The sequence below is a fragment of the Ylistrum balloti genome, unplaced genomic scaffold (genome assembly GCF_031769215.1).
Source record: "Ylistrum balloti isolate Yb309-2 unplaced genomic scaffold, AGI_CSIRO_Ybal_v1 Utg370176, whole genome shotgun sequence".
Taxonomy (NCBI): Eukaryota; Metazoa; Mollusca; class Bivalvia; order Pectinida; family Pectinidae; genus Ylistrum; species Ylistrum balloti.
Window position 1 is genome coordinate 631,136 of NW_026782164.1, and position 22,732 is coordinate 653,867.

At 35.9% G+C, this 22,732-nt stretch overlaps 1 protein-coding gene across 1 annotated transcript in view; it reads left to right on the plus strand.

Moving 5' to 3' along the window:
- Positions 1–532: 532 nt before the first annotated feature.
- LOC132551104 (uncharacterized) overlaps positions 533–22,732 on the plus strand; it is a 29,540-nt gene continuing 7,340 nt past the window's right edge. Inside the window, exon 1 of the mRNA XM_060215210.1 lies at positions 533–1,979. Within this exon, the coding sequence (XP_060071193.1) occupies positions 533–1,979 (1,447 nt within the window). The remainder of the gene's footprint in view (positions 1,980–22,732) is intronic.

Genomic DNA, 22,732 nt, shown 5'->3' on the forward strand with positions numbered 1-22,732 from the left:
GGCTATTATCAACGGATGTGTTAGCTTATACAGTGTAATTAATGCTGAATTAATAGCATTTTAACGCTTGACCATAGATTCGTTTGCGTCATCTCCTCATTACATACGTCTTTACTGTAAAGGAAGTGCGAGTAGAACTCTCCGACTTTCTGTAAATAAATCACAATGATCCTTGTAATCTATTGATTTTGATAAAACGACTTTGACAACAGGCACTTGTCCTGATGGTGTTAAGCTATACAGAGATTGCTGTTGCACAGTTTCAACATATAGTCATGTTTGTCATGAAGTGTCATTCTTTGATACATTTATGCTGTATTACCAAAACTGATTTCGTTATTTTCATTATAGAAATTCCAAAACTTTGCATGTTCCCTATGATAACCAGTGACGAGAACTTTTACGTGATTTCCGCGTGACCCATTGTTTCTCAGTCTGGCGTAAGACATTATAACCGTACATTGATGTGTTTATGAAGTTAAAGATTTGTCCAGTGATCACTTCCGGTATTTTGTTCTCTACAGTGACAACCATGGACATCCTCCGGGCACGTCGGCAACAGTTAATGAAGCCGAAAGAGTTCTCAGCAGCAACTCGAAAACCAGCCCAGTATTATAAAGATACGACGTCTGACCTCCAATCCCTCCCTGAGACGACCTTCACAAGGCCCGGACGTACGAGAAGTCTTACAGCTGGTCGGGAAAGAAATAACACAGCATTTATAAAAACGAATCTCACGAGAATCGGACGGTCGTTGGAACATTTACAAACAAATTTTGAAGAAGAACAATCAGAGATCTCCCGAGAATTTGAGAAGAAACTTTCCCAAGTGAGTACGTCCATCGGTGCCAGCATCAATGACATCAGAGACCGACTTACTGCGCTGACGTCATTACTAGGAAGGAATGACGTCAGTCAGGACTCTGGTCTCACTGGATCTATATCAAAAAGTGAAAATAGCCTCGACCAAACAGAAGACGGGAGTTTGCCTTTCCAATCAGTATCTTTTAGTCCGCAAACCCCGTTAAGCCCGAGCCTTACATCGGAGAGCTTGGATCTGGTCAATATTCGTTCACTTCCAGAGAATAATAGAGTGTTCAATCCCTCAACGTCTAATACGCGATCCACTAGTCTTGATCTTGTAAACGCTTGTTGCTATCAGTCTACTAAGAAACATCCCTCAAACGTTCTTGCTAGCGTTAAATCCAGTGACAGTGGACTTGGCAGTTCGGAATATAAATACTCTGACCGAAGTGATAGTTCTAGTACCACATACCGGACGATTGGCGGACTCGATTATCCGTACGGAAAGCGGAGACAATGGCGTCCGATGAGATCCAACAATTACCTGGAACTAATGAAAAGAGGGTATTGTAACTGGGTTCCAAAATATATGACAAACAACATGTATAGTTGCAGTAGTGGTGACGTAACTAACGTGAACGTATCTGGTGACCTACAGAATAATCCTAGAAAAGATATTGGTTACCAAACACGAAAGGACACTGACGTTGATAGTGCAATAAAATCAAGCAATGTGGCTCCAACAAACTGTGACGCTTACGAAAAAGAAAACGATGAAGGAAGCACAAGCACAGATCATGGTGACGTAATGATTTCGCATATATCTGACGAACTGAATTCTGGGACGGCAATGGAATGGCGCTCACATAACCGTTATGATCCGACAGATTACACGGAATTGTCTGCTCTAAAGGTAGACCCCCCAGCCACACGGTACCCGCCATGGCTGTTTCCAGATTTCTACAGTAATCGAAATAATGAGGACGAGTACCCGGATGTATTTGAAGATGAAAATAGAACATGCAAATCAGGAGCATCCTATAAAAACTTAGGAGAACCCGCTAGTGAGCCTCGTGAACAGTGGCAGTGGGGCGTTGCCCGAACATTGTGGCAGGGCTGGTCGCTACCCGGTCTGAACGTGGAAGTGGAAAGACAGCTAGTCAGTAAACTTCAAGGTGAGTAAAAGTACTTAAAATTCAGATAAAGGGACTAAAGGATTAGATTTTCATTTCAAAACTAATAAAAAGCATTATAACATTTAAATATCTGTTAAAGTTGTTCACTTTCTGTTAATCATAATATTTTAAAGTTTGCATAACCATTTCATTAAAAGCGTCAAATATTGAAATAAGATAGTAGCGACCCAAGACTAATTTATATCATTATCGTTCGGAGAGTGAAAACGATGTCTTTGCGCATGCATATTAGAAATCATAACAAAATGGCGGATTAAAACGAGGTTCCGAAAGCTCACCTGATGACTCGGCTATCTCCGATTACAACAGTAATCAGCGGTAGACACAACATCTAGTGTCGACTAGCGTTAATTTGAAGCTGATAATATTTACGAATTTTTCTCAGAAAATGCTTTTATTTTAAGTATAACAACGCATGTCCGAAATCAAACGCATGGAAAACAATAAGGAAATCTAATCGTTTAGTCCCTTTAAGGCTGTCAAATATTGAAGTTCAATGTGTTATAAGTCTCTGTTTACCATATTTCATCTCATTTTACAATATTATCAAAACCAATATGAATATAACAATTTTCGAATCAGACCATTATTTTTTTGTAATGATCGATCTAATGATCTGTTTGCAATTTTACCATGGTTTCCTTAAAATCAAGTGATCACTCCAACGACCCTTGCTGTCTAGTCAACTGGTTCCAGCTTCATCATTCTCCATAAATACATTAAACTCAATCATCGTGAAATCGGTGTCAGGATATTCAAGAAAAGAAATAAGTCGAAGGCAAACATATCGCAGATATGTGGATAAATTCGTGGTCCTGAACACTTCGTACGAAGGACAAACAATACAAGCGAGAAACGCTTGCCAAATGACGCCAATAATAATCAATTAAGTTTCTATCGTGAGGCAAAATCACGCTCTATTAACATTTTAAAGAAAAAGAACACACTAAATATATATATATATGATCAAAAGTTTAAATATGATATTTTGAAGTATTCGGTAACACTATTTCAAAACTGTTCGTGCTTTAAACATCGAATGTTGTTATGCATGTACATGTACTTGTAGATTACTTTGAACATCAATTTAATGGTCTTTGTGAACACACCTTCAGCATCCTATCAAAAAGATTTTTAAAACAAGCTTGTCTTCTTATCAAACAAAATTTGCATGATATAACATCAATTAACATATTCACTGTATATTTATCTGTTTTATTTGTTATTTTTGTCCTTAAAATACCCGCGTTAAAACGTTACGCGTTAACTACGTATTTTGATTGTATGATATAATTAACTATACTTAGAGAGTACAAGTTCATGTATAAACTGGTCCCGTTCAATATTTGATAAGAAGGTTGTTGTGAAAAAATTCCCTGTGTACAAATTGAGCCTTTTTAGGGTTTGCGTTGTACTGTTTGTGAATAAGAAATCGTAAACTTCGAACTTAGAAAATATGCAGATAAAAACACAATCAAATGACTAGCTTTCACGAGCGGTCAAGTCTTACAATAAGTCAATATTAATCACAGATTAGCTATGATATTAATTAGAGTGGTTGTTTAATCTCCTATGTTTCCTGTCTTAGTGATAACAATATGTGTTTTAAGACACATTTCTATATCAAATACGTTGTCAATAGTATTGGAATCAATACACATTACTTATCCTGTATGTACTTAATATCGCCGGGTACTTGGAAAAACGTACTGTAAAACTCCATATTTTTCTCAAGTACCCACTTCATGATGTTATTGGTTAATAATGCAAGGTATAAACCTGTGTTCCATAGCCTTTATAAGTTATCTAACATAAAATCTAGATTCATTACAATAACCTATATAGACACATTGCAGGTTTACCCCCACCCCCCACCGAATCCACCCCAACCCACGTCACCCCATCCCCTTCATTCTTTTACCCAGAATAGTGATTATGAATAAAACTTGAATTCTTGAATTCTTACCCGTAAAAAAACGGACGGATGCCATAATTACCACGGCAATATATGAAAAATGTATCAAAAATTATACGATGTACGTGACTAATGGTAAGACGGTTAAGGAACCAACTTACCTGTGTTGATTACAGTTAATAATAATATCACGAGAGGGATAAATACTAAGAAGGAAAAATCGAGATTTCAAGATGAAATGATGAGAAGTTTGGAGAAAGTGTAAAACAAGAATATGTACTGAGGTAATTATGCAAGAGTGTTATAATTGTAAATATGCGATTTGTTGCAGTTTAGTTCAACACACTTCAATTACGGTTACGAAATAATTCTTACGTATTTGAAGTAGATTCTGGCAGAATTTTAGGGATCGGCCGGAAAATCTCGAAGTCAAAAGAAATTTCATGACAGATGTCGGGTAAGTTTTTAATATCAAGCTTTAGGTAACGTCAAAGGATCTGGTAAGTAGTAGGAGATAAGTAATGGGAGAGATATATTTCGTAAAAAAGATTAACATAAAGATACAGCGACTAATTGCAGTGAACACAATATAACGACGCTCTCACCGAGATTCCTTCACAGACAAGATGCTAAAAACTTGTTTTTTGCATGTGTTTGAATAAATACATCTGGTGATTTTAAGTTGATTTGATGTAGAAGAATGCAGAGCGTTTTTTGCGGTAACTGTAGTTCTATGAGATTTGGAAGCTTGTGGAATACAGTCGGTTTTAATTAGCGAAACTAACAACTGCAGTTAATTGCTGATTACTTAGGCACAAAGCTGGGCGGTGCTTTAAATACTATTACAGATCACCATTGTGTGGATTTTTTTTCAAGTATGTTAATATGTCCATCAACAACAACGTGCAATGGTTTGGTGAGAATATCCTCTTGAAAATGGCTGCTGCTAGTGGAGACTTCAGGTTTGGCAAGTCTTCCTAATCAGTTCTAACTAAGAAATGTATTTGTTTACTCATTGTTTCACAAGACTTATTGATGTACTGCACATACAATCAACCTTTGATATATTCGAGCTACCTTCCATACATCTGAAGAGCATTGGGATAAGTTTTAAAGGACTATATTCCCTCTCTTCGTCACAATGGTTGACGAGAGGACAATAACCCATGGCGTCCTCAGACTGATAAACACCTTAACGTAAAGTTCGCCCTATCAACATCATGCACGAGACACATACCTAGATATATATTTGACTGACATAGTGGACAGGTATGAACAATGAAAGGAAATGACAAGGGGTTTTTAATAACCATATTAGCATAACTCTATGTTATGGAGGAAATACTGGCAATTGGAACTGTTACGGGAGATATTTATATCTGCGACAAAGTAATTCGTTGTTGTACGCTTGTGCTGAAGCCTAAGACACGATGAGGTAGCCGGTTAACGCTTTAGGATAATCCGAGATTAAAGCGCTCCACGACACAGGTTTATTGTCTTGATATTACCTTATTTGCAGTAAAGTTCCACGTGCGATACGTAGTTTATGTGGAAAGTACGGTGTATTGGCAGATGATGATCGAAATGTATTTGAGTAGCTTTACGAGAACGGTTTTTACAACGGTTTACGATCAAATGTATATTGGCGATTAAGCTGTGCGCGACCAGGTATTTGTGCCGCATCCACGCACGAAAACGACCGTCTGATGAATATGGCACTATTCAGAATAAAGACTCAGAACCAATCGTAGTTTAATAAACCTTTGAATTATTTCCCATTCATTTCATTGGAATATATTGTCTGTAATCCCGACATTACCGATCAGCGTTCCGCAATTTCATTTTGTTAGGGAGCCGGAATCTCTCTACCAATGGTACAGAGACATTTGTACTTTTTCCCGATGAAAGCTTTGATATTGAATAGTTTGCAGATTAATGCGGAGCCTTACACATTTATCAATTATTTGTTTATTAGGGTATTTTGGTACAACTGCCGGTTACTGAGTGTCGTGTTTCCTATCGCTGAGTGTTCGAGGGAATTATATCTTTTAAAAACTTTAACATGTCTGCAGTAAAACTATAGAGAACGTTTGTCGGCATGGTTTACTCACTTTCGTGTTAAAGTTTCATATTTTTGGGAATTCTTGTGTTGATCTAGTGTTTGGGGAGAATATGAACAAGCAGGACGCAAGTCTCAAGCAGATAAATGATGCATTTCGGTGCATGTATAAAGACTATGATGTCAGTGTTTCAGAGGTAGACGAGTGATCCCATGGGTTCTTACATACCATGTGTTGCGTGTCAACGATCAGTTAGTCAGTTCGGATAAAACCCGACACTTTTGCTGCTGAACACTAACGTGCGTTCATAACGTCATTCAATCCATAAATGGAAAGCTTTATGACTAATCAAATAAATTATGTCATGTTGTTTAAGTATAGAAAACAAACACTTCTATTCAGGTGAAAGTTTATACGTTACAACCCTCTTACAATACTTCACACTCGACACATTTACCATGGCAACGTGCAAACATTCTGATAACGCAGACTCGCTAACATAGTCGCTTCACCGGTGACGCTTGATTCGGTGAGAAAAATCGACAAATTGCTGTAGACAGACAGGCTGAGTACACCTACTAGTTAGCCCCAGTCGTTTACACACTACGGTCCTGGTTCTCATCACTAGACGTAACCTCACTGCCACGACATGCTCTAGGTTAAACTACATGTCGTCTGGATGTTGATGTTGGATTTTACCTTTGAAGGAAACATTGTTGTGTGATTTACAACCATAGACATGCATTGATCTCGATGTTAATTTTGCTTCCACAGATGGACTCTGAAGGTAAGTTGTCAATGCTTTCTAAGATTGTTATTTCATCGTGACCAAACCATGTGGTTTCTATGGTCGTTTGCTTTCATTATCAGCGTTCCTAACTTATCTCATGAAACACTGGACAGTAACGAATCGGTAAAACTAGGTTTCGGATAGACATTAAAACAGAATACAACAAATAAGTAATATTATATCACCCTTCAGAGCTTTGTAGTAGATAATTATGTAATTGTCCTCGATCATCGTAGAAAATCTCGGCTAATATGATGGATCCTTTCATCCCCCGTATTCTTGCGCTGTTTCAACATTTATTGTGTTTCGCTCAGGTTTGTGGAATCCTTTTATATTACCGAGGCTTTGGGGAAATCTAAGACTTTTTTTATACACGCGGAATGGTCTATGATGCTGGGAAATCTCATGAAAGTCCTCTTGTTTCGTTCTTATCGAAAAGTTATCAGTTATACGAAGGTTGGGGGAATGTCTTCGGCTATTTCTGAATATTATGCAGCAACTTATCTTAAATAGCACGGATTATTATTGGTCATACTACATATTGCAGAGCCTCTAACAATGTTTGCATACTGAATTGATTTTCAATGCCGTTCAGTTGTCTTGGTAATGGAAGGGATTTTGTCTCAAACGACTCTAACTACGGAACAAATTTTCAGAGTTGAGATATTAGGAGAGGGTATCGTTTCGAGGGCCACGTGTTTTACAATCAGTATGGAGGCACTTCGTTTACCTAGAGTATCAGCTTCTATGTGGGTCACAGAAGGGAGAAAATCAACGTGGGAAACAATATATACAAATCGGTGTTATTAGGTTCTCTTAGCATGTTGGTATGGGTTTCAGGGTAATTGACAACATCCGGGTATCGACGAAGAGAGAGATGCGAGAAAAAAAAATGAAAAAGACAATAATAATAAAAATGAAGGCGTTAGGATGCGAGTTCCGAAGAATTCAAACGATGTTCGTTTATGTTGAGATTGCGAAAAGATGAAGGCTCCAACAAAATAAATTTGAAGGTGAGAGTACTTCGGGCTCCAATAAGATAAAAACTTGCAAGTTCCGGTGAAATTTCAAATTTGGAGGACGAGAGTTTGAGGTCGGATATAAAAAGTTTTTAGGAGGGCATAGGGTTGCAAGAAGTAAAGGGATCCATCCGAGTAGAGTTTTGATTAGCAAATAAAAGGGATCAAACTAAAGTTTAAGGGTGTTTTTGTCAAGGGTCATGTGTACTCAATGAGTGATATAAACGGAGGTCTCGTAGTTCAAAGGTGATAAGGTGCTCATCAGAATAAATATAAAGATAAAAAATGGGAATATATTCAATATAGATGAAGGGTTTGCCAAAATAGGAGCAACGGAGTGCATGTTTTATTGCGAGATAATACGATGAAGATTTTTGAGGAAAGCATAAGACGAAACACCAAATCCAATCTGATAAGACGTTTTTAATACATCGTTGTTCGATCAGTGTTGTAGTGCAGCGACTGAAAAATTCTTAGTCAAGTCTTCTGCAGATCCTGAGTTTTATCAAATTGTCATGATCTTTATTTAGTTTTATTGACTTGTACGCCATCAAGCTTGTCTGCCCCACACAGTTGTTCGCTATGGTGCCAAGCTCCCTACCACAATACCATGGCGGCTATGTATTAGAAGATGACGTGTCTTTTCCGTATACAGTCTAGGTTAGCCACTGACTTGTATGATAATTTCACGTTATATTTTCAGATAGTAACCATGTTTAAATTTGACCTTCTAGCCATGCAAGTGTTTGATTTGTTGTATTGAGATTGCTGATAAAGAGAACAACTTGGCCCCCTCTCAGGACCCACATCTCCTAAATCCTTTGATTAGGTTAGCTAACCTCTCTTTTTTACCACGAGGAATGGGGTTTTAATTGAACCGTCGTGTTATCCAAGCCAAACAGCAGGAGTTCCCTGTTCGGCCTGTAAAGTTTTGATGACTCTTACTGCGAGTTTTAACCTACCGGTAATTCACTACTGGAGTAATGAACTTTTTAAATTTCATTTTTAATAAGTTTGCGTTTTGAAGTAAAACAAAATATTAAACCACACGAAATGTTTGCTTTGGTAATTAGAATAGCATTGTACATGGGAATGTCTTCCAAACTATTACGCTGTACTACATAAAACTTGGACGGCAATCTGGCCGATAGATTCAAAACACAGACAGGAATTTACTTAGCATACCGAGAACTTAAATTGGAATTTCGAAAAATTCAAAGAATTTATTTTATGAGTAAGTGCAGGTGAAGAGATTCCACTGGAATGTCGGTGCATATAGGCTGTCGATATGTCGAATTATTCTCTGGATACAATATAAGGTACACTGAATTACATATAGGCTGTCGATATGTCGAATACGTCCGCCGAATACAATATAAAGTAAACTGTATTACATATAGGCTGTCGATATGTCGAATACGTCCGCCGAATACAATATAAGGTACACTGTATTACATATAGGCTGTCGATATGTCGAATTATTCTCTGAATACAATATAAGGTACACTGTATTACATATAGGCTGTCGATATGTCGAATACGTCCGCCGAATACAATATAAAGTACACTGTATTACATATAGGCTGTCGATATGTCGAATACGTCCGCCGAATACAATATAAGGTACACTGTATTACATATAGGCTGTCGATATGTCGATATGTCGAATACGTCCGCCGAATACAATATAAGGTACACTGTATTACATATAGGCTGTCGATATGTCGAATACGTCCGCCGAATACAATATAAGGTACACTGTATTACATATAGGCTGTCGATATGTCGAATACTTCTCTGAATACAATATAAGGTACACTGTATTACATATAGGCTGTCGATATGTCGAATACGTCTACCGAATACAATATAAGGTACACTGTATTACATATAGGCTGTCGATATGTCGAATACTTCTCTGAATACAATATAAGGTACACTGTATTACATATAGGCTGTCGATATGTCGAATTATTCTCTGAATACAATATAAGGTACACTGTATTACATATAGGCTGTCGATATGTCGAATACGTCCGCCGAATACAATATAAGGTACACTGTATTACATATAGGCTGTCGATATGTCGAATACTTCTCTGAATATAATATAAGGTACACTGTATTACATATAGGCTGTCGATATGTCGAATTATTCTCTGAATACAATATAAGGTACACTGTATTACATATAGGCTGTCGATATGTCGAATACGTCCGCCGAATACAATATAAGGTACACTGTATTACATATAGGCTGTCGATATGTCGAATACTTCTCTGAATACAATATAAGGTACACTGTATTATGCAATTATTACTGACGTTTCAAACCGGTGTATCTTTGAATAATTCGCTCATAAACAACAAAATCAACATTAGAAATTATCACAACATAATACATCCATACTTTGTAGCAACACTCTTTCACTACATCCATATATCATAACAGCAATGACTGTCACTAGTCACACCCTCTCATCAATGCCATACTCTACCACTACAGTCATAAACTATCACTACAGCCATACTTTATCATTACAGCCATAACTTCTTAGTCATAGTCTATGATTATCATTACAGCCATGACCTCCTACATTGATATTGCATCACTACAGTCATACTCTATCACTACAGCAATACTCTATCACTACAGCCATACTTTATCACTACAGTCATACTTTATCACTACAGCCATACTTTATCACTACCGCCATACTATATCACTACAGCCATACTATATCACTACAGCAATACTCTATCACTACAGACATACTATATCACTACAGTAATACTATATCACTACAGTCATACTTTATCACTACCACCATACTTTATCACTACCGCCATACTCTATCACTACAGACATACTATATCACTACAACCATACTCTGTCACTACAGCAATACTCTATCACTACAGACATACTATATCACTACAGCAATACTCTGTCACTACAGCAATACTCTGTCACTTCAGCCATACAATATCACTAGAGCCATACTCTACCGCTACAGTCATAATCTGTCACTACAGCCATACTCTATCACTACAGTCATACTCTATCAGAGTATACAGCCATACTCTGTCACTGCAGCAATACTTTATCACTACAACCATACTCTATCACCACAGCATACTCTATCACTACAGCCATACTTTATCACTATAGCCATACTTTATCACTACAGCCATACTTTATCACTACAGCCATACTATATCACTACAGCCATACTCTATCACTACAGTCATACTCTGTCACTACAGCCATACACTATCACTACAGCCATACTTTATCACTACAGCCATACTCTGTCACTACAGCCATACTTTATCACTACAGCCATACTCTATCACTACAGCCATACCCATTTAGTCACAGTCTATCATTATAATAACAGCCATGACCACCTACAGTGATACTACATCACTACAGCTATATTACATGTTTATGATTTCAGCCATACTCTATCAATATAAATCTGTAGACTGCTACTTAAATTCTCCCGCCGTCTTCACAAGCAGGAAATTGAGAAGGGTTATGTTAGGACTGTTGTTGTGTAAGGTTACCGATATCATGGTCTTTGCATATGTATCAAAATCCGATCAGTCACCATTAAATGAGTTGGAGGGAGAGGGAGGAGTTTGATATGTCTCTCCTTCGTCGATGGTTTCCTCACGGATGACGGGGTGTTTTATTACCATCGTTTAGCCCGGTCAATGATTAGCTGTGATAACGAGAACGGTATCACTATTGATCAAACTCGAGGGGGCCGCCATTATCGGCAAGTAACTCGGCTAAGTCATGATCTGTTTGCAATTTAGATACAATACCGTATTTGGACATGTCAACATTAAGTACGGCGAGCTATTTATTTGAACACATCAAATAGAAAACAAGACAGTTTACTAGATTGATTCTCAATTAAGTCAGCTCAGCACAGTAAAGGTTGTTTATTTACCCTTTAACATTTTGTAGTATGCTGGTATGGAATCGTTTAATTTAGAATTTAATGTGGTCCCGTCGGATCTACTGGAAACAAAACGTAATCATTGATCAATCAAAATATTTTGCATTATCTGCTAAGCATCCGTAAAACTATTTACTAGGTAGCTTCGTTCTTGGTACCAATTTATTTCTTGTTAATTTTACACATTTTTAGACTGACTTTGGAGCATACACATTAGCTCCATGTTATGATTTTAGTTTGTGTCGTGTGTGACGTTCTTTAATACGTTCTCAAAAATTCGGTACATGTTTGCGTGGTTACATACAGGCAAAATGACACACACGATGTTTAAAGTACACTATTAATGGACAAGCGTCCATTGATGAACCAGAACTGGACGTGGATTCTTAGGAACTCCATGTTGTTTGTAAGTTAGGCTCCCCTTGCTGCCATCACAGTCATGGTAAAACGACCATAGTTAATCTTACCCTTAGTCACAGTGTTACTGAGACGCCTGGCGGCCTGGACGGTCCGTGACATGAATGCAAAGTTCGCAAGCGTCTGTATGATAACGATTATAACCTCCCGTGCTCAACCAATAAAAGTTTGTATTAAGTGTCGATGAGTTGATTTAAGTAAACTACTCTCTTAGTACACGGACCCATACTTTGTCAACAAGGTCATCAGTTGATATCTTGTGTGTTTAATTTTAAAAGACAACAAAAATCAACATAAATTTGTGTTAATGTCATAAACAAAGGGGAAATGTGCTCATGGTGTCCAAATTTGCTTGCAGGTTGGGAAGAATGTGTCTAATACGACAAAGCACTGTCGACATTCTTGTAACGCCTGGAAACCATCGTTCGTCTTGGTATTGATTTTTTCACATTGTAAACGAATATCGTATACATTTCTTTCTGGTTTAGCTTTCGAACGGTCTTCAACTTCTGCTCCTGAAAAATGTTTCCTCTTTTAGAACGATGAACCCTTACATTCGGTACACTAACGAAGTACACGTATCATGTCCCTTATAAAAAAATGTAACTAATTGCACAACTTCCTTTTCCGATCATGAGGATTCTGAAAAAAAAGTAAACGGAAATACCAAGAACAACTTTACTGAACAGAAATTTCAACAAAACAACGTATATATATATATATATACGGACGATGGAATTTTGAGAATTCTTGAAGTCCTAAGAAATATTTCTGTTGAATTCGATAACAAAATCTCCCAAAAGAGCATTGGTGTTCCCAGAGAAATATATTGTTCCATTTTCTTTGGTCGTTTGGTTTGGTTATCATCCATTTGTATCAGACTGAGCCGTATGTACACTAGGACAGACAGCAATGACATTGCCAAGTGCGTGCTCGGTATTCATGACAACAGAAACATTTAAAATAAAGCGAAATTTCACTAACATGCGAATCATATCTGTGAAACAGTTGGTGATAATAGACATTTAAAAAGGAACGAAAAAACACATTAGATAAATATAAAAATGACATATTAAACTATAATTCTGGTGTGTTTTCTCATCAAAGCTCACCTCTGAAACTGTACCCGAAAATCGCATTGCACACGTTGCAGAGCAAATACGCTTGGTCTCCTGCAGGTTGAATGGGAATTTATAATTGCTTCGATACTAATGGATCTGATCATATTTCACACCTGGAACTCCTGGCCTATTTATACAAGGCTGAATATGTTTATTGTAGACAAGAGGATAATCAGACAACTACATGTACATCGAGAAATTGTCATAGACAATTGTGTCTGGGCTTTTCAGTGCTTGCAATACATTGGCACTCTGTATGAAATCAAAGTACAAAAGGAATCATCAATAGTAAGAGATCAAAGCACTGAATGTACTGTTTTCCAAAATAATGTTGTATAACGTTAATTTTGAACTGTACCGAAAAAAGCAGAAGTTGAATTTTGGGAAAATATTACTTACAATAATAAGTGTCCATAGGACCACAGTGGGTTTTTAAGGAAATTTCACAAGTTTTTACTTCTTAGAATATTAAATTGAATTCTTAGGAATTTTTTACATGATTGACGCCTGTGACCTTGAGATTGGGCCAAGGTCATTCATATTTACAAATGTAATAGACAATTAACTTAGCATTATATCTGTGATATATCGAATCGCTAGGCCTTTCCAAACTTGAGAAGAATTGCGTATACGTGATTTAATGATAATTGACCCCTGTGACCTTGAAAGTAGGTCGACGTCATTCATATTACCAAACTTAGTAGGAAATAACCTGAGCATCATTTGTGCAATATCGAACGTCAAGACCTTTCCAAACTTGAGAAGAAGTTTCTGGTAGTTTAGTAACCTAAATTGCACTTTTAAACTTTGATCCCTACCGAAAACCGGAAGTTGACGTTTTACACTACATAACATATCCAAAGATGATTGCGAAATGTCAAGTCATTATTGAAATATTGACGTTAGCAAACCAATCCCATGACAATTTAACAATTAGAACCTTGGATTAATTTTTGTTCAAACTTTTTATCTGCACTTTACATTGAACTATGGAAATTTTTTTTTAAATGACGTAAAACGTCAAAGGAAGACGTCACAGAAGAAATGTAGGCACTAAAATGTTTGGATTGACATTCTGCATTGAACTGTGGAAAAAAATCGAAAAAAATTGTAATAGTTTTTTTTCTATTTTTATGTGACCTTCATCCCTTGGCGAGCTTTTTTATTTGAAAGAATTTCTATTAACATGTATAAAAATATGTTAGATATGACCCGCCTTTATATAAAATATAACTGTAACATATTTGTAGGACAAATAGTTTTCGAGTTCTTGCTGTTTTTAAAGTTTCTGGTAATTGGGTCATGGCGGCCATATTGGATTTTTGACTTACTTAAAAATACCAATAGGGTCTTTTCAACTTTTGGTGAAAAGCTCGAATAAAACTCAGTTGGTTATAGAAACTAGAAAGCAGTGTATGGTATAAATACTTCCTGGATATACAAATAATGTAGCATACTGGGTTGATAAACGACAGGCAGATAATATTCCTCTCAAGGTTAATATATGATATACGATTAAAGTCTCAAGTTTAATATATGATATACATTTAAAGTCTCAAGGTTAATATACGATATACGATTAAGGTCTCAAGGTTAATATACGATATACGATTAAAGTCTCAAGGTTAATATACGATATACGATTAAGGTCTCAAGGTTAATATACGATATACGATTAAAGGCTCAAGGTTAATATACGATATACGATTAAAGTCTCAAGGTTAATATACGATATACGATTAAAGTCTCCAGGTTAATATACGATATACGATTAAAGTCTCAAGGTTAATATACGATATACATTTAAGGTCTCAAGGTTAATATACGATATACAGATAAAGTCTCAAGTGTAATTTACGATATACAGATAAAGTCTCAAGTGTAACTTACGATATACAGATAAAGTCTCAAGTGTAACTTACGATATACAGATAAAGTCTCAAGTGTAACTTACGATATACAGATAAAGTCTCAAGTGTAACTTACGATATACAGATAAAGTCTCAAGTGTAATTTACGATATACAGATAAAGTCTCAAGGTTAATTTACGATATACAGATAAAGTCTCAAGGTTAATTTACGATATACAGATAAAGTCTCAAGGTTAATTCACGATATACAGATAAGGTCTCAAGTGTAATTTACGATATACAGATAAAGTCTCAAGTGTAATTTACGATATACAGATAAAGTCTCAAGTGTAACTTACGATATACAGATAAAGTCTCAAGTGTAACTTACGATATACGATATACAGATAAAGTCTCAAGTGTAATTTACGATATACAGATAAAGTCTCCAGTGTTACTTGCGATATACAGATAAAGGCTCAAGGTTAATTCACGATATACAGATAAAGTCTCAAGTGTAATTTACATTATACAGATAAAGTCTCAAGTGTAATTTACGATATACAGATAAAGTCTCAAGGTTAATTCACGATATACAGATAAAGCCTCAAGTGTAATTCACGATATACACATAAAGCCTCAAGTGTAATTTACGATATACAGATAAGGTCTCAAGTGTAATTTACGATATACAGATAAGGTCTCAAGTGTAATTTACGATATACAGATAAAGTCTCAAGTGTAATTTACGATATACAGATAAATTCTCAAGGTTAATTCACGATATACAGATAAAGCCTCAAGTGTAATTCACGATATACACATAAAGCCTCAAGTGTAATTTACGATATACAGATAAAGTCTCAAGGTTAATTTACGATATACAGATAAAGTCTTAAGGTTAATTCACGATATACAGATAAAGCCTCTAGTGATATTCACGATATACACATAAAGCCTCAAGTGTAATTTACGATATACAGATAAAGTCTCAAGGTTAATTTACGATATACAGATAAAGTCTCAAGGTTAATTCACGATATACAGATAAAGCCTCAAGTGTAATTCACGATATACACATAAAGCCTCAAGTGTAATTTACGATATACAGATAAAGTCTTAAGGTTAATTTACGATATACAGATAAAGTCTCAAGTGTAATTTACGATATACAGATAAAGTCTCAAGGTTAATTCACGATATACAGATAAAGCCTCAAGTGTAATTCACGATATACACATAAAGCCTCAAGTGTAATTTACGATATACAGATAAAGTCTCAAGGTTAATTTACGATATACAGATAAAGTCTTAAGGTTAATTCACGATATACAGATAAAGCCTCAAGTGTAATTTACGATATACACATAAAGCCTCAAGTGTAATTTGCGATATACAGATAAAGTCTCAAGTGTAATTTACGATATACAGATAAAGTCTCAAGGTTAATTCACGATATACAGATAAAGCCTCAAGTGTAATTCACGATATACACATAAAGCCTCAAGTGTAATTTACGATATACAGATAAGGTCTCAAGTGTAATTTACGATATACAGATAAGGTCTCAAGTGTAATTTACGATATACAGATAAAGTCTCAAGTGTAATTTACGATATACAGATAAAGTCTCAAGTGTTATTTGCGATATACAGATAAAGGCTCAAGTGTAATTTACGATATACAGATAAAGTCTCCAGTGTAATTTACGATATACACATAAAGTCTCAAGTGTAATTTACGATATACAGATAAAGTCTCAAGTGTAATTTACGATATACAGATAAAGTCTCAAGGTTAATTCACGATATACAGATAAAGCCTCAAGTGTAATTCACGATATACACATAAAGCCTCAAGTGTAATTTACGATATACAGATAAGGTCTCAAGTGTAATTTACGATATACAGATAAGGTCTCAAGTGTAATTTACGATATACAGATAAAGTCTCAAGTGTAATTTACGATATACAGATAAGGTCTCAAGTGTAATTTACGATATACAGATAAGGTCTCAAGTGTAATTTACGATATACAGATAAGGTCTCAAGTGTAATTTACGATATACAGATAAAGCCTCAAGTGTAATTTACGATATACAGACAAAGTCTCAAGTGTAATTTACGATATACAGATAAAGCCTCAAGTGTAATTTACGATATACAGATAATTCGTGAAGGTCAGTACATAGCATAAAGATAAGTTATCACGGTCAAAAGAAGTCATTCATATAACGTTTAAAGGTCAATATGCAATAAACAGGTAAGTTATCAAGGTCAAAAGACAACATACAGATAACATGTCAAGGACAGGACACGGGATAAAGGTCACGCAATGTCATCATGCGAAGTAGCTATTGGCCTGTTAAGGTCAATGTAATAAGCTCAGATGTATTTGTATGGGTGTGGTATAATGTAATTGTGTTGACGATCTAGACTATGCCACGTGACCAAAGAATTCTGACCATGTCCTCCCAGCTGTGTATGTAGGGACTGTCTGACGCCATGTGGTGTTGATTTAGATGATGAATACATATCTGAACCCTTCATTTACAACCACGTAATGTTGACAGCGCCATCTTAGTGATAATCATTATTACTTCCATTCATACGCATGAAAGTAAAATAAAAATAAATGTTGACGATTTCATTAGAAATGAACTGAAATGATTCGATATATATACAAAATAAAGTTTGTATGGTATAATAAAGTACGATACAGGTTGGTCAAGAGAAGAAAATACCATTCGGACACTAGATACATTGTGAGGCCTCCATATTGCTATACGCCACGTGGTGGCTTGAGTTGCGTTTCCAAACATCTCAGTGTCCTCCGGCAGGAAAACATGTGTAGTTGTTAAAGTCATGTATTTGAAAAAGAGTCCATATATTTTTGAAGTTGGTGAAGGCTGATAAACACATGTAGATAAACAAAATATATTTTAACAAACTCCAAAGTAATTGTAGAAATGTATTTATCATTTCAAGCTAGTACATTAATAACATTTTTATACAACTACTGATATGTAAAGGAACAACATAAAGTATGAAAAAGCAGCGTTTAAAGGCAACAATACCATATAGGTTCCAAGTCTTAGACAAAACCTTCCACGTTTGTTTTGTATATAATGTAAAAAAAGACCGAAACACAACAGCATCACTGTACACGTGGTGTGAGCGATCGCGGCTAGTGTAGATCATTGATTTCTTCCCAGAGTCTTAGTTTAACCGCAAGTCTAGACAGTTTCACAGAATTCAGTCAATCATACAGAAGACTAAACAACGGAAAATTATCAACGTTTACTTGAAATAAATGCATGAATAACTACATTTATGAATATCCTTATCACACATACATGAAAAATTCAGATACGTCCAAACATACGGACATCAGTCAGTCCATACACACGTGTAAATATCAGTCGCTTACATACAAATGTGTAAACATCAATAACATACAATCGTATAAATATCAGTCAGAGGCATACACACGTGTAAACATCAATAACACATATACTTATAAACACAAGTCAGATACAACTACACGTGTAAGCATAAGTCAGATACAACTACACGTGTAAACACATCTGATACATATACACGTGTAAACATAATTCCGATACATATACACGTGTAAACATCAATAACATATATACTTATAAACATAAGTCAGATACAACTACACGTGTAAACACATCTGATACATATACACGTGTAAACATTAGTCAGATACATATACACGTGTAAACATTAGTCAGGTACATATACACGTGTAAACATAAGTCAGTTACATATACACGTGTAAACATAAGTCAGTTACATATACACGTGTAAACATAGGTCAGTTACATTTACACGTGTAAACATAAGTCAGTTACATATACACATATAAACATAAGTCAGTTACATATACACGTGTAAACATAGGTCAGGTACACCCAAACGTGTGAACATAAGTCAGTTACATATACACGTGCAAACATTGGTCAGTTACATACACATGTGTAAACACCAGTTAGTTACATACAAACATAATCATCAGTCAGATACATACAAACGTGTAAACATTAATTACATGCAAATGCATAAGTATTAGTCAGTTATTATCAAACGTGTTCACATCTATTTCATACAATAGTGTAAGCATCATGTAGGTACATAAAAACATGTGGACATCAGTCAAGTACATACAGACATGTGAACATCAGTCAGGTACATACAGACATGTGAACATCAGTCAGGTACATACAGACATGTGAACATCAGTCAGGTACATACAGACATGTGAACATCAGTCAGGTACATACAGACATGTGAACATCAGTCAAGTACATACAGACACGTGAACATCAGTCAAGTACATACACACATCTGAACATCAGTCAGTTATATACAAACGTGTAAACATCAGTCAGATACATACAAACGTGTAAACATCAGTCAGTTACATACAAACGTCAAGTGTGTAAACATTATCAAATTATATACAGACATAAACTAACCACCGTGTATAACTCAGAGATTTTACAGACAGATGATCGTTCATGAAATAAAATCATACGTTCATGTCAGGGTAATATGGAATTAGGCAACCCCTTTAGATATAAATTGATATCAATCCTTTCAATATATACGAGACGTGAAAAATCATTTAACGTGATTCAATTTAGTATTGTATTGAATCATATGAAGTATCCTACGTGTAAAAATCTCGGTTAACTACCCACATATTTTAACTAAAGCATTTCAATTTCAGTCAATTAAACTCACTTAAGTCACAACATTTTCATTCTGAGCCAAATATCTACGTTCTGACAAGGGTAGAGCTGCAAAATGGAATTTCTGGAATAGTTTGACTGCTGTTGGAAAAGCTAGCGTTTCTACAGTTATGTAATTCGGATTGATGCTTGACAGCTGTCAGTGTTAGGTAGAGTAAACAAGGAAGGCTAACATTTACACGGAAGTATCAAAGCTACCTTTTCGATTTTTTTCCTTCTGACATTGAAATACGACATATGTATTTTTGTGGGTTCACGAGACAATTAGCAATCTGGATCGGTGTCTCTAAACATTTTCACGTCCGATTGAAATTTCGAACTCCGGTCGTGTCACCGAGTCACCCGGTCTCTCAAAATGTGGAAAAAATAGCAAACAAACATATATAAAGTTTTTACCAAACATCATTGCATGACAGGGTACATTTGAAGGCGCAGATACATGCATGTCTTTTTCTGGAGTAAGGGTCAGGGGATACTCGGTATCCGATGTTGTACGAAAGTTCATAAACCTACTTTCTAGGTCCTTGACTTACAGAAAATCTGCACCACGCTGGTAGTGTGTAGTGATGGCCTAGTGACCTTGCACTACGTCAGCAAACATACACCAAAGGTCTTATATTCCCTTCCACAGATCTTATCGTGACAGTGTAGAACAAAGATGCTGATATTTTTAAACTTTTTTTATGTACTTCCGGTGATGTCAAATTAAGTATGCCTTGTTTAATTATTTTCCATCCGTAGTTTACACATATTGCTGTAACAATTAGCCGTCTGTATTGAAGCTTCAAAGTGTTTCGAGAATATTCAGATGTTAAGACACGGTCTCAAGAATGTGTTCGTTATGGTGTTTTTAACGAATTCAACAAGTCTTAAACATTTTTACCACACGTTTTTAGTGAATATTAAAAATTAGCAGTTTTTAAAAAGAACACAGGTCATCCGATCATTGGTCATTTAGATTTGGGTATACAAGATTGAATTAAGATTTACAAAACGATGTGATGTATGTATAGACCTCAGATCATGTTGAACTGACAGTATCGTGTAAGAGTGCATAGTTCCCTTGTTCTGTTGAGAGTTAATGCATTATAGAGACATATGTTAAACAGTTTGTTTAATGCAGTCTATAGATATGTATATAATCAGAACATTTTGAAAGAACCAATGTCACGTGTTATACGGACAATGAGTTGCCACTTGTATGCTAACAAAAATGTCAGCGAATTCAGGGTCGAATTGATGTCAGGAGTAGTATTTGCTGCTACATACACACCAGTCACAAAACAATATTAATTTCAACTTCAACTATTTACTCATATTGACCCGAACATAAGCAAACGAGAGGTCTTAGTGTGGGAGGAAACCGGAATACCCGGGGAAGCCCCTTGTGGCCGAGAAGGAAACCCAATCTTTCACGTCCGTCCGAAATGGCGAGTGTGTTACACAACACTCGACCACCCTAACAAAGGATAGAGGACAATATTGTCTAAGGTCACGTGATATATATTTACAATACACTGAACAGGATACAGGATGCTTATATGTATACCGAAATGTACACAGGTGACATGGTTTATGTATATTGACATTGCTGCCCCAACTCACGTGCGATAGTATATTTATACTGACATTGTTGTCCCACCTCACGTGCTATATTGATATTGTTGTACGGATCACATGTTATATATTTAGATTTGTATATTAACATTGCAGTCTCGTATTATGTATATTGACATTGCTGTCACATGTCACGTGTTTTGTATATTGACATTGCTGTCACATGTCACGTGTTTTGTATATCGACATTGCTGTCACGGGTCACGTGTTATAGGTATATTGACATTGCTGTCACGGGTCACGTGTTATAGGTATATTGCCATTACTGTCACGGGTCACGTGTTATAAGTATATGGACATTTCTGTCACGGGTCACGTGTTATAGGTATATTGACACTTTATTCGTTGTGAGGAGATACCGGAATCGTGTGGTGTAATTTGTTTTGTAAGTTTACAAGGTTACTTCCTATACTGTATCACGTAAATGGGAATTAGGTCATGTGCGATACCAACACATATTCGTTCGCTGTAATTCTCCCGGGGTTATGGTTATTTAAATGTTAACCAAGCGATAAATACCTACTGCATTGTTAAGTAAGCTTGATCTGCTTACTGCAGAGTACTGCATGTCATGAGATCATAAAACTAAATCGTGCATCACAAACTGGATTAGCACCGCCAGATGGTGTAGTATCAGTTACCTTATCCTGTGACTGTAAACACCAAATGTTACACATTTTGGGGGACAGATGTGTTATTGCGTGGTTACATAAAATCTTCCGTAGATAAACATTGTATAACGGTGAATTGGATTATTTAGGTAAAAAAAATAATGTACATTTTATGTATATATTTTTTTCATTTGTACCTATGTCAATAATATATGAAAGAACGTAACTATATTTAACTAACCATGAACTTGAGAGGGTGTTGTATACTGATATATATTACAATACTAAAACATTTTTCGAAACATTTTCTTTGAGCTTGTCATGTCATAAAAAACTGTTTTCATAACCTGTGTTTATGACCCATGAAGCGTACTAGCTCTGACAAAATAAGTGTATGAGATGGTAAGGAGTCAACCGGGTTTTCGGCTGTTATATAATCATATGCATACTTCAAATAGTGTGACGAGATGGCAAACAGATCCTAGGAAAGGTACACAAGATGGTAACACTGACGCATAGTCGATACGGCTACACTTTGTTAAACATTTGGTTATAGAGTATGAACAAAATAATCGACAGAGA